General features: G+C 68.3%; 1 protein-coding gene across 1 annotated transcript in view; it reads right to left on the reverse strand.

Moving 5' to 3' along the window:
- Nucleotides 1–13,653, reverse strand: part of VASP (vasodilator stimulated phosphoprotein) — a 15,297-nt gene extending 1,644 nt beyond the window's left edge. Inside the window, exons 1-11 of the mRNA XM_075071245.1 lie at nt 13,438–13,653; nt 6,516–6,687; nt 5,562–5,730; nt 5,254–5,317; nt 4,716–4,759; nt 4,020–4,101; nt 3,192–3,270; nt 2,892–2,943; nt 2,520–2,565; nt 1,319–1,526; nt 385–544 (exon numbers count right to left, since the gene is read on the reverse strand). Of these exons, the coding sequence (XP_074927346.1) occupies nt 385–544; nt 1,319–1,526; nt 2,520–2,565; nt 2,892–2,943; nt 3,192–3,270; nt 4,020–4,101; nt 4,716–4,759; nt 5,254–5,317; nt 5,562–5,730; nt 6,516–6,687; nt 13,438–13,541 (1,180 nt within the window). The 5' untranslated portion in view covers nt 13,542–13,653. The remainder of the gene's footprint in view (nt 1–384; nt 545–1,318; nt 1,527–2,519; nt 2,566–2,891; nt 2,944–3,191; nt 3,271–4,019; nt 4,102–4,715; nt 4,760–5,253; nt 5,318–5,561; nt 5,731–6,515; nt 6,688–13,437) is intronic.
- Between the last annotated feature and the right edge of the window lie 211 nt (nt 13,654–13,864).

Genomic DNA, 13,864 nt, shown 5'->3' on the forward strand with positions numbered 1-13,864 from the left:
TGTACGAGCGTGGGGGTATCCCTGGGGGCGGCCTGGCCCGTCCAATTGCAGGGCAGGGGGGGTGTTGGGCAGGGAATACTCCAGTCATGCCGGGCGCTCGCAGGGGAGGCAGCCTCGTGGAGGGCTGGCTCCTGTGGGAGGCAGGAATGACCAACGCGTGGCTCTGGCCTGGAGACGCCCCCGGTCCTGTCGTCTCTGGTGGGGAGGGCCCTGGTAGGCAGCAGCCTGCAGGGCCTATGTGCTTTGCTCCCGCCCAGGCGGGGTAAGGCGACCAGCCGGGAGCTGCCCGGGCAGCGCCCAGGGGTTGGATCGGGGGGGTGCTCCAGATTGGGCCACCCCCGTGGAATTGCACAAGTGGGGTGCCTGGTGCCGCCGAAGAATCACCCGGCCGGCAGGAGGGTGCATGGGGAGGCGGCTCAATGTAGGGGAGGGTGCGGTCAAAGACGATAAACCCGGCGCGGCGCAGGAGCCTGGCGCCCTGGACCCGGGCGCGGGGCGGGATGGGTGGGGCTGAGGAGAGCCCCGGTTCGCGTTCCAGCACGACCTGCAGAGAAGAGAAAGGAGGTGAGTCGCCAGCTGGGAGCCAGATGGAGTCAAGGGGAACCACGCGGCTCCAGGCGCGCCCTCACGGCCACCGGGAGCAATGCCAGGGAACCAGTCTGAACAGCCTTAGTGGGTGGAAGCGGCTCTCGCCAGAGGGCTAGGGCATGCAGTGGGGGCTGGCGGCTCACGCACAGAGAAATGCCGCCCTCCGCCCCAAGCCTCAGCAGCCCCGCACCCCCAGAGTGGCAGGAAACCAGCTCAGTGACCCCCACGGTCGCGTCACGCTCGAATGGATCTCCTCCTTCAGTTTCTGCAGCTCCCGGCGCACCTCCTCAGCAGCTTCACTGGGCGGAGATGCACCGTTAGGTGGGGGTGCAGCCCACCTGCACCCATCTGTGTACAGCCTTCCCCACCCCCCCCGACTGCAGCCTGCCCCTCTTTCCCAGCCCCCGTCACGTCAGAGCCCTGCCCCTCCCCATCCCACCCCAGAGACCCCCCATGTGTGCCTCATCCCCCCAGTACTCCACCCCCACTCCCCCTGGACACCTCCCCCCGCATCATTCCTATGCAGGGCCTACCTGCACCCCAGCGCACCCCTCCCTCTTCTCTCAGCGTCCCCCCATACAAAACCCTGCAACAGCCCCCTGCTCACCTCCCCCACCCCCAGTCTGGGCACGCCTGTACAGCCCTTCACCCACTCCCACCCGTCCATGACAAACCCCAGGCATCCGCCCAACCCGCCCACCGCCCCCCCCACCCTGCCCCCTGCACCGGCCCAATCCAGACCCTCGCCGCCATGCTCAGGGTCATGGGGTCCTGCTCCATCACCGAGCAGAGTCCCAGGTTTAGGAACAAACCCCGGGTTACCCCAGGGCTGGGCTCCCTGGCTCCTCCCCCACCCTGGTACCTGTTTTATCCGCTCCAGGTCAGACTCCTCTGTGCTGGCCGGGGACTCCGTGCTGCTGGGGGCACCTGATTTCATCCTGGGGGGCAGGGGTAGGAGTTAGGGGTGAGAAGCTGCAGGAAGCTCTATGTTCCTCTTTGGCAGGGATCCCACCCCCGTCCGAGAGCCTTGCCACTGAGCGGGCTCCACAGCTTAGGGTGACACACAGCCAGCATTAGGTTCCAGAGTTAACAGGCAACCCACTTATGGGAGGGGCGTCAGGATTCCTGGGTTCTTTCCCTGCCTATGATACTGTGCTCTTTGGCAAGTCCGTTCCAAGCCCGGTGCCTCAGTTTCCCCACGGGCAATTGGGGGGTATTCACGGTAGGACTGAGGTACCATGCTGTGGCTCAGGGCGCAGCAAAGCAAGGAGATATTCAGAAGGATCAGGGGAGGCCAAGCCAGGCCACGTGGCTCTGGTTGCTGCCCAGCGGGTACAGTGCCAGGGAGCCGCAGCCCTACCCAGCTCTGCGCCCTTGGGCTCTGCATTGACCCTGCCCCCAGCCGCACATGCTCCATACCCCAGCCAGCCCCATGCCCAGCTCCACAGGCTGGAGCCTCAGGGACAATTCTGGGCCCTGGCACCACTGCCCAGCAGGAAACCCCGTGGCCATGGGATCCCCATGTCCCCCCATACACACACTTCCCTCCAAGGGCCCCTCTGCTCCACCAGCCCCCGTGCCCAGGGTACCCCTCTCCTCCTCCCTTGGAGCCAGGCCTAGTGCCCGCCCCCCACCCCTTGGTCTGCCCAGTATCTGCCCCATGGCCTCGGTGCCCTGACCCATGCCCGGGCACTATCCTGAGAGGCTGGTGCTACTCCGGGGCGGGGGGGGCTGGGGGAGTCGCTGCTTTCCTGGGTCTCACTATACCTGAGGGGTCGGGGGAGGGAGAGAGGCAGACAGACCCCCGGCCCAGCCCCGCCTGGCTCCAGCCGCGCTCACCCCCCACCCTCCCCATCGTCCAGCCCAGCCCCTCCTGGCTCCAGCCGCACTGACCCCCCACCCTCCCCATGGGCCGGCCTGGCAGCACCCACCTGGGCAGGGTGGAGCTGTTCTTCTCCCAGGGCCTCCGCACCGAGTCTGGCAAGAGAGGGGAGAAATGGGCGCCTGGCGCTTTAACCGAGGAGATCCATGGGGAGAGGAATTTGGGGGAGGGGGGGTCTCAGACACCCAGCCCCCCACCCCAGCAGTGTACAAGGTGTGAACTCTCCCCCTATGCGGTGCCCCCCCCACACGCAGGGTCCCCCACCCCTGGCCAGTGCCAGGCAGCACAGTGCCCAGGTGAGGGGGCTGCCCGCCCCCACTCCCCCTCCGTTCAGCTCCCAGCATGGCCTGCTCCACCTGTCCTCCCCCGGGTACGCTGGGAGCCAGGGGTCTGTGGGGCCAGCCGAGCCCCCCCAACTCACCGCTCTGCAGGCTCGGGGTCCTAGTACCTGAGGGGTCGGCGGCATCTTGCTGCTGGGGACAGAACAGGTGTGGGGTGGGGTCAGTGGGTCTTGCAGCTGTGGGCAAGTCCCCCTTCCTCCCTCCTCCAGGAGCCCCAGGGGATCTCCCTCCCCCCAAGAAGCTCCCTCCTGAACTGCTGGGCAGATCCGGGACTTGGCACAGACCCCGCCAGGCCCCAGGGCTCAGCCCCTCCGCCCCCTCCCCAGGAACAGGAGATCCCCGCCCTGGCATGGCCGCAGGACGGGGGGCAGGACACTCACGCTGGAAACGTCGTCATCTTTCTTTGGCCCAGGCCTCTCGCCGGGCAGCGTGGCTTTCCGCCTGCAGGGGGCGACGGGGAGAGCGGGTTAGCGCCCCCCCAGGCCTGCCCCACCCCAAGAGTCACTCACCCCCCCCAGCCCTGCCAGGAGGCACAGATCCCACTCGGCCAAGCGGGGCAACGCCCCGACCCCTGGCAGGGCTGAGTCAGCACTGGGGACATGTCTGGGATCTCCCCCCAGTTCCCCCCCACACTTCCCCATGCCCCAGCCCCACACGCACAGGGCAGCCCTCCTCTCCCCCACCGGCACAGAGCCCCACCACCACCCAGCCCCACACCGAGCCCCCAGCCCCACAACCACAGAGCCCCCTCCGCGCCGCCTTCCCCCCGACATGGAGACCCAGCAGCTCGTCCCCCCGCTCACCCGTCGGCAGCAATGGGGCTCGATCTCCTCATCAGGCCCCCGCCCCCCCGCCACGGCTTGCTCGGTCTTTGGGGCTGTCCAGGGCTGGAGTCTGCCCCCTGCCGGCCGCGCCCCTCCTCCTGCCGCCGGGGGGCAGGAAGCAGAGTCATTACAGCCAAGCACGCAATTCCCCTCTCCCCCGTCCCCAACCACCCACCCACCCCAGATTAGCCCTGTCAGTGGCTTGCCGCCCCCCTCCTGCAGGGGACCCCGCCAGCCGCAGAGCAGGAAGCATGGTGCCCTCTGGGCGGGCAACAAGGCCAACCCACTCCCAGTCCAGAACCAGCCTAGACTGGGGCGCCTGACCCTACCTTCTTCCCACTCCCCTCGCTCCCGCCCCCACCCCTCCCGGGTCCCCAGACCCACCTTGGCAATTTTCCCTGAGTTTTGCGCATTGCGATGGCAGCTGCCAGGCCGGTGGCCCCCCCAAGCCTCCCGCCCCAGGGCCCTGCGAGCAGGAACAGAGGAGGCAGGAGGTGGTCCCCCAGTTGACGGGGGCGGCCCCCCAGCAGCAAGCAGGCAGGCCAAGGGGCGGAGGCGGCCTGGAGGGGGCGGAGGCCCCGGGGGCGGTGGGGGGCCTCCCCCGAAGGGGTCGTGGAGATCCTACACCAAGACCAAAGCGGGTTGGAGGATGGGTTGGGGGGAAAGGTCTGACCAGATCCACTCGGGACCCTCTTAGCCAGACACCCTGGGGGACTGGGGGCCCCACACAGAGCCCTCCCCCCCGGCCAGCGGACAGAACTAATCCCCACCAAACGAGTTGAACGTCAATTAATTTAAATCCCTGCCCCCTCCCCCGCAGCAGCCGCCCCCTGCGCTCTGGGGCAGCCTGCTGGGTTGAGGCCCGGTTGGAAGAGCCTGCCCCCCACACACAAGGGGCACAGTCCCGTGGGGCTAGCCCAGACACAGCTGGGGGGCAAGAGGGGGGATCGTGTGCGAAAGACAACCCCGACTGCCAAGTGGCAGAGAACGAGCGCGGCCCCACCTGTCCGCAACCTGCCCCTAAACTCCCCCCGGCCTGCCCCAGACCTTCCCCGCGCCTGCCCCCACCGCGTTACCCACCTGCACTGACCACCCTGCGCTCCTGTTCCTGCTCCAGCTGCTGCCTGGGAGACAAAGGGGGGGTGAGAACTGGAAGAGGGGGGAAGAGAACAAATACCCAGGGACCCCTCCCCATCACTCACGTGTGCGGCGAGGCCTGGGGGGACCCCGGGTCCAGGATCCCTGACACCACGAACCCACACATGCTGGGCAGCCGCTCTCTCCACCAGCTGCAAGCCGATCAGGGCTGAGCCGGCAGCGCCCGCCCCAGCCGCTCAAGGGCTTAGCCAGTGGCGGGGGGGTCACTTCAGTAATCCCCTGGGGCACGGGCGTCAGCAACTGGGCAGCCCTCACCAAGGGGCGGGGCAGGAGCCATGTACCCCCCCACTGCCACCCGGACTCTCCTTTGCCCACCAAGCCTCAGAGACCCTCCCTGGTAACGGCCCCTGAGACCCCCCACCCCGTCAAGGCCACTGGGGATCTGGGAAGGGGGTGGGGGAACCTGATGGGAGGGCGGAGGTGTGTATGTGTGGGGTGGGGGGGGGGGAAGACACCATACCTTCTCTGCTGCTCCATCTCATCTGGGGAGGGGCCGTTCTGGGGAGGCCCAGACGGAGCCAAGCCTGCACCGGGACACACAATGGGGGTGTGGGTCAACAACAGGTTCCCCCCCAGCCTCCCTCCCCCCAGAGATCAGAGCGTCGGCTCCCCACTGCCAGCCACAAGTCCCACAGGGCGACCTGCCCTCCAGCACCCCAAACCCGGGCACTGCAGCGGGGCCAAAGTCCCGCGTCTCCAGCCTGAGCCCCCCCAAGAAATGCCCAGCCCCCTGGGCTATGGGGGCAGGGCCAGGCACCGCTCACTCACCCGCCTCCAGCCGGTCCAGGGCGAGCAGCATCCCGCTGGCAAACTGGCTGGCGTCCTCCTTGCTGCCGAAGTTGAGCCCCCAGACCTGGCGGGCGTCGCGCCACTGGTGGAAGTTGGGCGTGGCCTGGTTGTATTTCATCCCCTTCACGATCGCACAGTTAATGACCACCTGGGGGGGCAGGGGGGGAGCTGGGTCAGCAGGGGGCCCAAGGGATTCCAGCCTCCCCCCCCCCCCCGAGACTATACCAAGGCCACGGGGGTAGGGGGGTGAGACACAACCAAGAGCAGCTGGTACCCCAGGCACCGGCCTGGGTATGAGGATGTCTCTGTTCAGGGGGCAGGAGGGGCTGGGGCCAGGACCAGGCAGGTGCCATGGGGTGGTGGGGGGGGTAGGACACCTGGCTTCTCACCCAAGCTCGGGGGAGATCATCAAGGATAGGATGATGGGGCAGGGCTGAGGACCCCCCCTCGGTGTGGGAGCCAGGAGGGGCTGCGGGAAGGGCTCAGCCCTGCTCAGACGCCAGCCTTGGCACCGGCTCTGCCAAGCACAGCATGGGGGGCTGGCAGTGCCCTCTGGCACCGGAGTGAAGCCCACAATTAACATAGCAGGGGGCAGCAGAAGGTGCCCACCCACCCCCCATCTCCTGGGCCACCCAGTCCTCAGCCCTGCGGGAGGCTCCCAGCCTGAGCCTCAAACCCACAGGTCAGGGCCCAGGCCACATTTCCGGGGCGGGAGGAAGCCTGGAATCTCTGGAGAGGGGGCACTTGGGTGGGGGGACTGGAACACTGGCCAGGAGAGCCAGCCCCCTATGCACAGCTCTGCCTCACCCTAGGGGGATCCAGCCCCCCCCACCAGGGCAGATCCCAGGGGGTGCAGCCCCTCCCCTGGGGTGCAGCCTGAGCCACTGTTCCCTGGCAGGTCCCAGAACCCCCCTCCCAGCCCAACCCCTGCACCTGCTGGTCCGCCTGCATCTTGCGGCCCACCACGCGGAAGGTGTTGCTGCCCGGGCTATGGTAGATCTGCACCCAGCTGACAGCCTGGGGGCCGCTCCCCGCTGTCACCCACTTCTTGTTGGCATCGTCATACAGCATCACCGTGGCGCGGGTGGCGCAGACGACCGTCTCGCTGCGGAGGGAGAAGAGGGTGAACGTGGGGGGAGGAGCTCCTGCAGGCCCCTCTCCACGCCGAAGTGAACCCGCTGAGCTCTCCCCCCACCCCACCCCCAGCAGCTCACCCTTTAGCAGCAGGGAAACCTTCAGTGCACTCCAGGCCCAGATACTCTGGGGGGCTTTGCACCCCACGGGACAGGGATCAGCCCATTGTACAGGGGAAACTGAGGCACGGGGAGGGGACTGGAATGGCAGAGTCAGGCACAGAACCCAGGAGTCCTGACTCTCAGCCCCGCCCTCCATTAACCTCTAGAACACCGCCCCCCCCCCGCGAATCCCAGCCCCACAGCTCAGAGTTGGTGTGACCAGCCACAAAATTCCAGGAACCTTCACAACCCCAAACCCTAAGGGCTGGGGGGGGGCAGCCAGCTGGGGGGGGTTGGAGGGCCCTTCCCTGGGGATGCTGGGAAATAGCCCCCCCTCCCCACCGCTGGGGTTGCAGGTCCCACTCCCCATCCAGGGTCCCAGCTCAAGGTGGGGGCCTTTGCTGAGGCTGGGCCCCCAGGGGATGTTTGGTTTGGGGGCTGACCCTATGCCAACGTGTCCCTTTGCCTGCTGGGTCCAGGGGACGGCAGCACAGAGCACAGGTGCCAGTGGTGGGATCCCAAGGGGAAGAAGCGCCCCCCCCAGGTGACACCCCCTCCTCCCCCCCACTGCCTGGGGGGCAGAAGGAAGCAGGCCCAGGTCCCTCCTGAGTGAGAGCAGGGGGCAGAGAGACCATCCCTGGGGCCACAACCTCGGAGCTCCTGGCCTCGAGCCAGGCTGCCCAATGAGGAGGGAATGTCCCAGTCCCGGCCCAGGAGCCCCCTCAGAGTGCTGCCCCGCCCCCACCCCACAGCAGTGCCCAGGGGAACTAGTGGCACCTCCACCTCGAGCTGTCTGCTCTGCCAGGGCGCCCAGCCCCACACCCAGCCCTGCCGGGCACCGAGCACAGGGCAAGCGTCTCCAGCCAGGACGTGCATCACAGGGTGCTGGCCCCACCCGCTGCTGGGCAGCTCCCTCCCCGCCCCCCGCCATTACATTGGTGTCCACGCACAGACCCCCCGCCACCCCCCCGTCGCTGGTATCACTCCAGCAGCCGGCGAGAGCCTCCCGGTCAGGGGCACTGAGCTGGAAGGCACCAGCAGCTAGGGCGGGGGCTTGGGGGTTTCCTCCGCAGGAAGATTATGCTGGGCACAGGCCACCGCACAGGAACCGAGTCACGCAAGTCCGGCCGCCCATGGGCCCTGCTGGCAGGGGGGGGAACCAACAGCCAGAGGGAAGGGGCCGCAGGGAGCAGCGGGGGTGGGGGAGCACCCAGCAACCTGCCTGGGGCCTGCCCATGGCCAGCTCCAGCCCGCCCCCTCCCCGGGCTCATCCATGACCCCGTCTCGCAGGGGCAGGGGGGCTGCGGTCGAGAGTGAGAGGCACCAGCAGAGTAGGGGGGCAGTGATTGAGAAGGGTGCGGGGTCGGGGTGAGGGACGCCAGCAGAGTGTGGGGGGCAAGGCCACGATTGGCAGGGGCTGTGGGTCGGGAGTGAGGGGTTGCTGGCAGAGTTGGGGGGCACGGTGGGCTGGCAGGAGCTGTGGGTCGGAGTGAGGGGCACCAACAGAGTGGAGAAGCGGGCGGGCAGGAGTGAGGGCACTGGGCAGGAGTGGGGTAGGAGGCCAGGCTGGGCTTGATGGGCGACGCAGGGGGGCTGCGGCCAGGGAATGAGGGGGCACCAGCAGAGTGGGGGACCGGGCAGGGATTTTGCGGGGGCTGTGCTCAGGATGAGGGGTGCTGGCAGCCATGAGGGGTAGGGCTGGGCTGGCAGGGGGCGCGGGTCGGTGAAGTGAGGGGCACTGGCAGAAGTGAGGGAAGGCAGGGTGCAGACTGCAGGGGGGTGGCAGGTGGGCCGTGGGGTGGGTCAAACCTTGGGGGGGTGGGGGGGGGGGATGGCAGGGATTTGGGGGGGCTGGGGCGGGTCGGTGATGAGGGGCACGGCAGAGTGGGGGGCACTGGCGAGATTGCAGGGGTGCGGTCGGATTGAGGGCACCGGCAGAGTTGGGGGCAGGGTGGATTGCAGGGGCTGCGGGTCGGGACTGAGGGGCCCGGCAGAAAGTTGCAAGGGCAGGGCGAGGAATTGGCAGGGGGTGCGGGTCGGATGAGGGGCACCTGGCAGAGTTGGGGGACAGGGCGAGGATGCAGGGGGCTCGGTCGGATTGAGGGGGCCCAGGCAGAGTTGGGGGCAGGGCGAGGATGCAGGGGGCTGCCGGGTCCGGGACTGAGGGCAACCGGCAGAGTTGCAGGGCAGGGCGAGATTGCAGGGGGCTGACGGATTGAGGGGCACCGGCAGAGTTGGGGGGCAGGGCGAGGATTGCAGGGGGCTGCGGGTCGGATTGAGGGGCACCGGCAGAGATGGGGGGCAGGGCGAGGATTGCAGGGGGCTGTGGGTCGGGATTGAGGGGCACCAGCAGAGATGGGGGGCAGGGCGAGGATTGCAGGGGGCTGCAGGTCGGGATTCAGGAGCACTGGCAGAGTGGGGAGGTGACAACAATTCACATCCTGAGTTGCTGCTCCTGGTGACCCCTGAACACTCCCGCTGCCCCCCAGGACCTGGGACACCTCCCCCCCCCGTGTTCTCTGAGCCTGTTGGGGGCACCTGGCATGTCTCCCACAGGAAGGCCGGGGGGAGGCTCCGCTGGCCTGGGGGCCCAAATCTCCCCCAACGAGCCCCAGGGTGCCCGACAGGCTGGTGGGGGGGGGCGCCCAGACACATGTCGCCAGCTCCCAGCCCCTCCCCAGCACCCGCGGGCCAAGCGGAAGCAACTGCCGCTCCCACAATCCAAACAGGGTGCGGCTGTCCCCGGCCTGGCCCAGCTGCTGCGGGGGAGGGGAGGCCGTGCCCAGGCTGCTGCCTCCTCCCCCATTGACACCCCAACACCGGGAACGTGGCAACACCCCGAGAGGCGCTGGGACCCTCCCCGGGGCTCCCTGAGACCCCCCCAGGACTTCCAGACACGCCCCTCCCCCCGCACTGCCCAGCCTCCAGCGCCTCGCAGGCTGCCTACCCGGTGGCAATTGACCAACAGGCCCTGACCACGAGCCACTTCCGCTAGTCCCGGCTCTTTCCCAACGGCCTGCGGGAACGGGAGGGGGAGGGGCTGGCAGCCAGGCCTCCCAGGTTCTATGCCCCACTGGCTGCATGGGCTTGGCTAGTCCTTGCCCCTCTGTGCCTCAGTTTCCCCTATGCCAAGAGGAGAACCCCATCCCAGCCGCTGTTGTGGGGGCACAAGGCCCATCTGCAGCAGGATCCTGTGGGGCACCCAGCTGCCCTGGGAGTGGTGGCAGCGGCTGCCAGGCTGGCAGGCAGCAGGTCCCAGCCAGCTGGCCCAGAGACTGAGGGAGCCCTGGCTGTGGGCCAGGGACCCGGCTCAGCCAATCCACACCCCCAACCCCCAGCACTAGCTACTCCCAGGCTTCCCTGCCTGCCTGTCACCCCGCCCCCGCCCACCCCTCCAGACCTCCCTGCCTGATACCCCCTCCCACCTGACACCTCCGCCCACAAGCTTCCCTGCCTAACACCCCCCCGCCTGACACGCCCCCAGGCCCAGCCTGGGGTTCCCTGCCTGACCTCCCCCAGGGTCCTCCCAGCATCTTCCCCAGCACCATGGGAAGGGCCAGTCCCTCCCCCTCCCCCCACAGCTCCCCACCAGAGGGGGTGGGGCACCAGCCTGGGAGGCAGCACCTGGGGGGCCGGACTCTGGAGCAGGAAGGGGGGAGCAGCTATCTGTGACCATATAAGGGAAGGTTTGAAGGACAGAGCCTGTTTGTCTCAGATGGGGGGGGAGGAGAGGGGGGAATGGGAAAAAGGCACAGCCCCCCCCCATCACCCTGTTTGGGGTGGTCAGGAACCCACCCACCGCTAAAACAAACCAGAGGAAGGGCTGAGACCCCGCAGCCCCCAACTCATCCCCCGGCTCACCCGCCTCCATAACACGCCCCTCCACGGAAGGCAACCGGTCTCTGGTGGGGTCTCTGGTGGGGTGAGGGAGCGGGGCTGGAATCAGGCCTGGCCTGACCTTCAGGAGGCACCAAAGCTGGAGGCAGAGGCAGCTGCCTCTGGGGAGGAGCAGGCCAGCGTGCAGGAGTCAGGCCCAGGGCAACCTTCCCAGCTCCTGGGCTCCCACCCTGCAGCCCCTGCTAGCCCAGCCTTGCGGGATAGGGGCAGCCAGAGGCCCCATCTCCGCGACTGGGTGGATTTGGGGTGAAGCCAGGCCTGGGTCTTCTGGCTCCGACTGTCCCCAGAGTCCAGGGGCTTTGGCCAAACTGGGGCCTGAGTTCAAGAGCCACCCCCCACCCCCACGGGACTGTCCCTGTTCCCCAGCCCCCACTCACTTCCTGGGTGAGACCCTGAGTCACTTCCTGCTCACTGTGGTACAGTGCACGGGGGGGGGGGGAGTGGGGGCTCTCCACAGCCTGGCCATGGGGGTCAGGGGACGGAGGGGACCCACTTGGACAGACCCTAGAGCTGCCGCAGGCTGCTCTGGTGTAACAGACCCTCCCAGCCCCACCCCCCATGCCTGCGCTGAAGGCACCATGGGGAGAGCCCCCATCTGGGTGTGGGGTGGGGAGGTTGAGCCCCCCCCATTCACCCTTCGAATACCCCACAAGACCCTCCTGGCAGCACCTCCCGGCCCAGGCCAGACAGCAGCCGAGGGGTCCCCCCCACACTCCGAGGGGCAGGGACCCCAGTGCCTGGTCCAAGCAGCAGCCGCTCCTGAGAGCTGGGCAGCCAGATACCCCTGTCCCAAGCAAAGCCCAGGTGGGAGCAGACAGCCCGGCCAGGCCCCCCCTCTGGACCAGCACTGGCCACTGCAGCTGCTCCCAGACCCAATACGAGCCCCCCCGCCCCCCATGCTCCCAGCATTCTCTGCTCTCAGCAAACTGAGACAGGGGGCCCAGAATGCACTGGGGTGGGGGTCAGGCCCTGGGGTTCATAAGCAGGGTCCCAGTGCACCGGGGCGGGGGGGGGGGGAGCAGGGCTTGGCCCCAGTCCTGGGGGATACAGCCCCAGGCCCTCCTGAGATCAACCCCCCGCCCCCTTTGCTCTAGCTCAGGAGCCAGCAGCCCAGGCTGCCTCCAGGCCTGTGACCCATAGGCCAGCCCCAGGCCAGGGGCCCGTGCAGCCCCCCCCACCCCCCACACACAGGGAAGGGAAAGCCAGGATGCGCCTGTGGCCGTTTCCTGCTGTTCTTTAGCAATACACAGGCTCTGTGGCTCCGGCACCCTCCAAGTCAGACACCCCATGGTCTGCCCCACAGCCCCCGCACTGCCCTCCTCCCCAGGGCAAAGCCACAGAGCTGCAGCACGAGACCTGGGAAGATACCAATCTGCCCTCCAACCACTGCCCCTCACTCCCAACCCGCAGCCCCCTGCCAGCTCAGCCCTGGGCTCCCCCCGTGCTCTGCCAGCGCCCCTCACTCCCAAGGCTTCCAGCTCTCCCAATGCCCCGACCCGCAACCCTCCCCCTATTAGTCCAGCAGTTCCAAATTGCTGAGTTGGGGGCTCTGACCTCTGCTCTCAGGGGCATCAGGACCTGCCAATCTTGTCAGCTGCTGTAGCCCAGGCCTGGGGGTCAAAGGGCAGCTCAGGAACGGATCCACCCCCTCCCACCCAACAGAGCAGGAATTTCAAGCACCAGGAGCATTTCTCCCCCCTTCAACGCTGGATCCACACACACCCCACACCCCCACCCAGCGGCTTTGGAATGTTTAGCACCAACAGCTGAGTCCAGCCCAGGCGCAGGAGTGAGGGTCGCCGCTGGGGCAGGGCCCCCCCCCTGGCACAGACAGCTGGGGCATCCTCAGCTGCGGAGCACGGGAATGGAGGGGGGACTTTCCTGGGATCCCCCCCCACACACACACATAAGCACAGGGCTACACTCCAAGTGCAGACAGGGGAGTGGGGTCTAGTGGGTGGGGGTGGGGATGTGCTGGGAGCCAGGACTCCTGCGTTCTGGGAGTGGGAGCAGGGTGGGGGGGAGGGAAGATGGGAGCCAGGACTCCTGCTTCCTGTCCCTGGTTCTGGGAGGGGAGTGGTGTCTAGTGGTTGGAACAGAAGGGAGGGCGGCTGAGAGCCAGGGCTCCTGGGTTCTATCCCCCCCAGTGGTTAACCATGACATCACAGCCCTGAGCAGGTGATGTCACCCACTCCCACTACAGCGGGCTGTGACATCAGAGACAAGCCAGCCCCTGCCCCACAGGATCTAGCTCAGACCCCCCAGCAGCAGGGGCCCTTCTATGTTTCCTCCTCGGCCGCTGGGGGGTCTGAGAACCAGGCAGACGCTGTCCCAGTCAGAAACCATCCGGGGGGGGGGGAGGGGCCCGCAGCTGCCCCCGAGACACACTAGCTGCACAATACCCGCCCCGCCCCGGACGCCTGGGTTCTGTGTTGCCCTTGGGGCAACCTCAGGGCTTCCAGCTATTGGGCGGGGGGCACGGGGATGGGCGCAGGGGGGCCAAGTCCCTGCCAGGACCAGTGGGGGCTCGAAGCCCCACGGGAGGCGTCCCCCCCCCCCAACGATGGGTGCGGGAGAAGGGCGGGGGGAGGCACCGGAGTGATTCCCAGGGAAGCCGTCCCCGATCTGGGGGCTCCGCTTCCGGCCAGGGGCGCGTCCTCCCCCCCGCCGGGACCCCCAGGCCGCGGACAAAGCTCCCCCCGGGCGCACGACCGGGCTCTCACCTCATGGTGCCGCTCGGAACCGGGCCGGGGCGCTCCGGGGCGGGCGGGGGGCGCACGGCCGGGCTCGGGCGCTCACTCCCGGCCGCAGCGGAGGCGGGGGCCATGGGCTGCCTGCGGCTCCCGCCTACCTGGGCCCCTGGCTGCCCCGGCTGTGGGGGCGCATGGTCCCGCTCCCGGCTGCTGCGGGCTCCAACCCCCTGCTGAGCTCTGGCGGCTCCACAATGCACCGCTCGGCTCGGCTCGGCTCGGCCCGCCCCCAGCCACCGCCCTCTGCAAAGGGGGAGGGCGGGGGAGGGGGCCGGGAGCCAGGAGCCAGGACTCCTGGGTTCTCTGCCCAGCTGAGAGCGGGGACTGGGAGCCAGGACTCCTGGGTTCTCTGCCCACCTTAGCGCTGAGAGCCCTCAGGACTCCTGGCTTCTCTGCCCAG

Source organism: Chelonoidis abingdonii, chromosome 11 (genome assembly GCF_003597395.2).
Source record: "Chelonoidis abingdonii isolate Lonesome George chromosome 11, CheloAbing_2.0, whole genome shotgun sequence".
NCBI lineage: Eukaryota > Metazoa > Chordata > Testudines > Testudinidae > Chelonoidis > Chelonoidis abingdonii.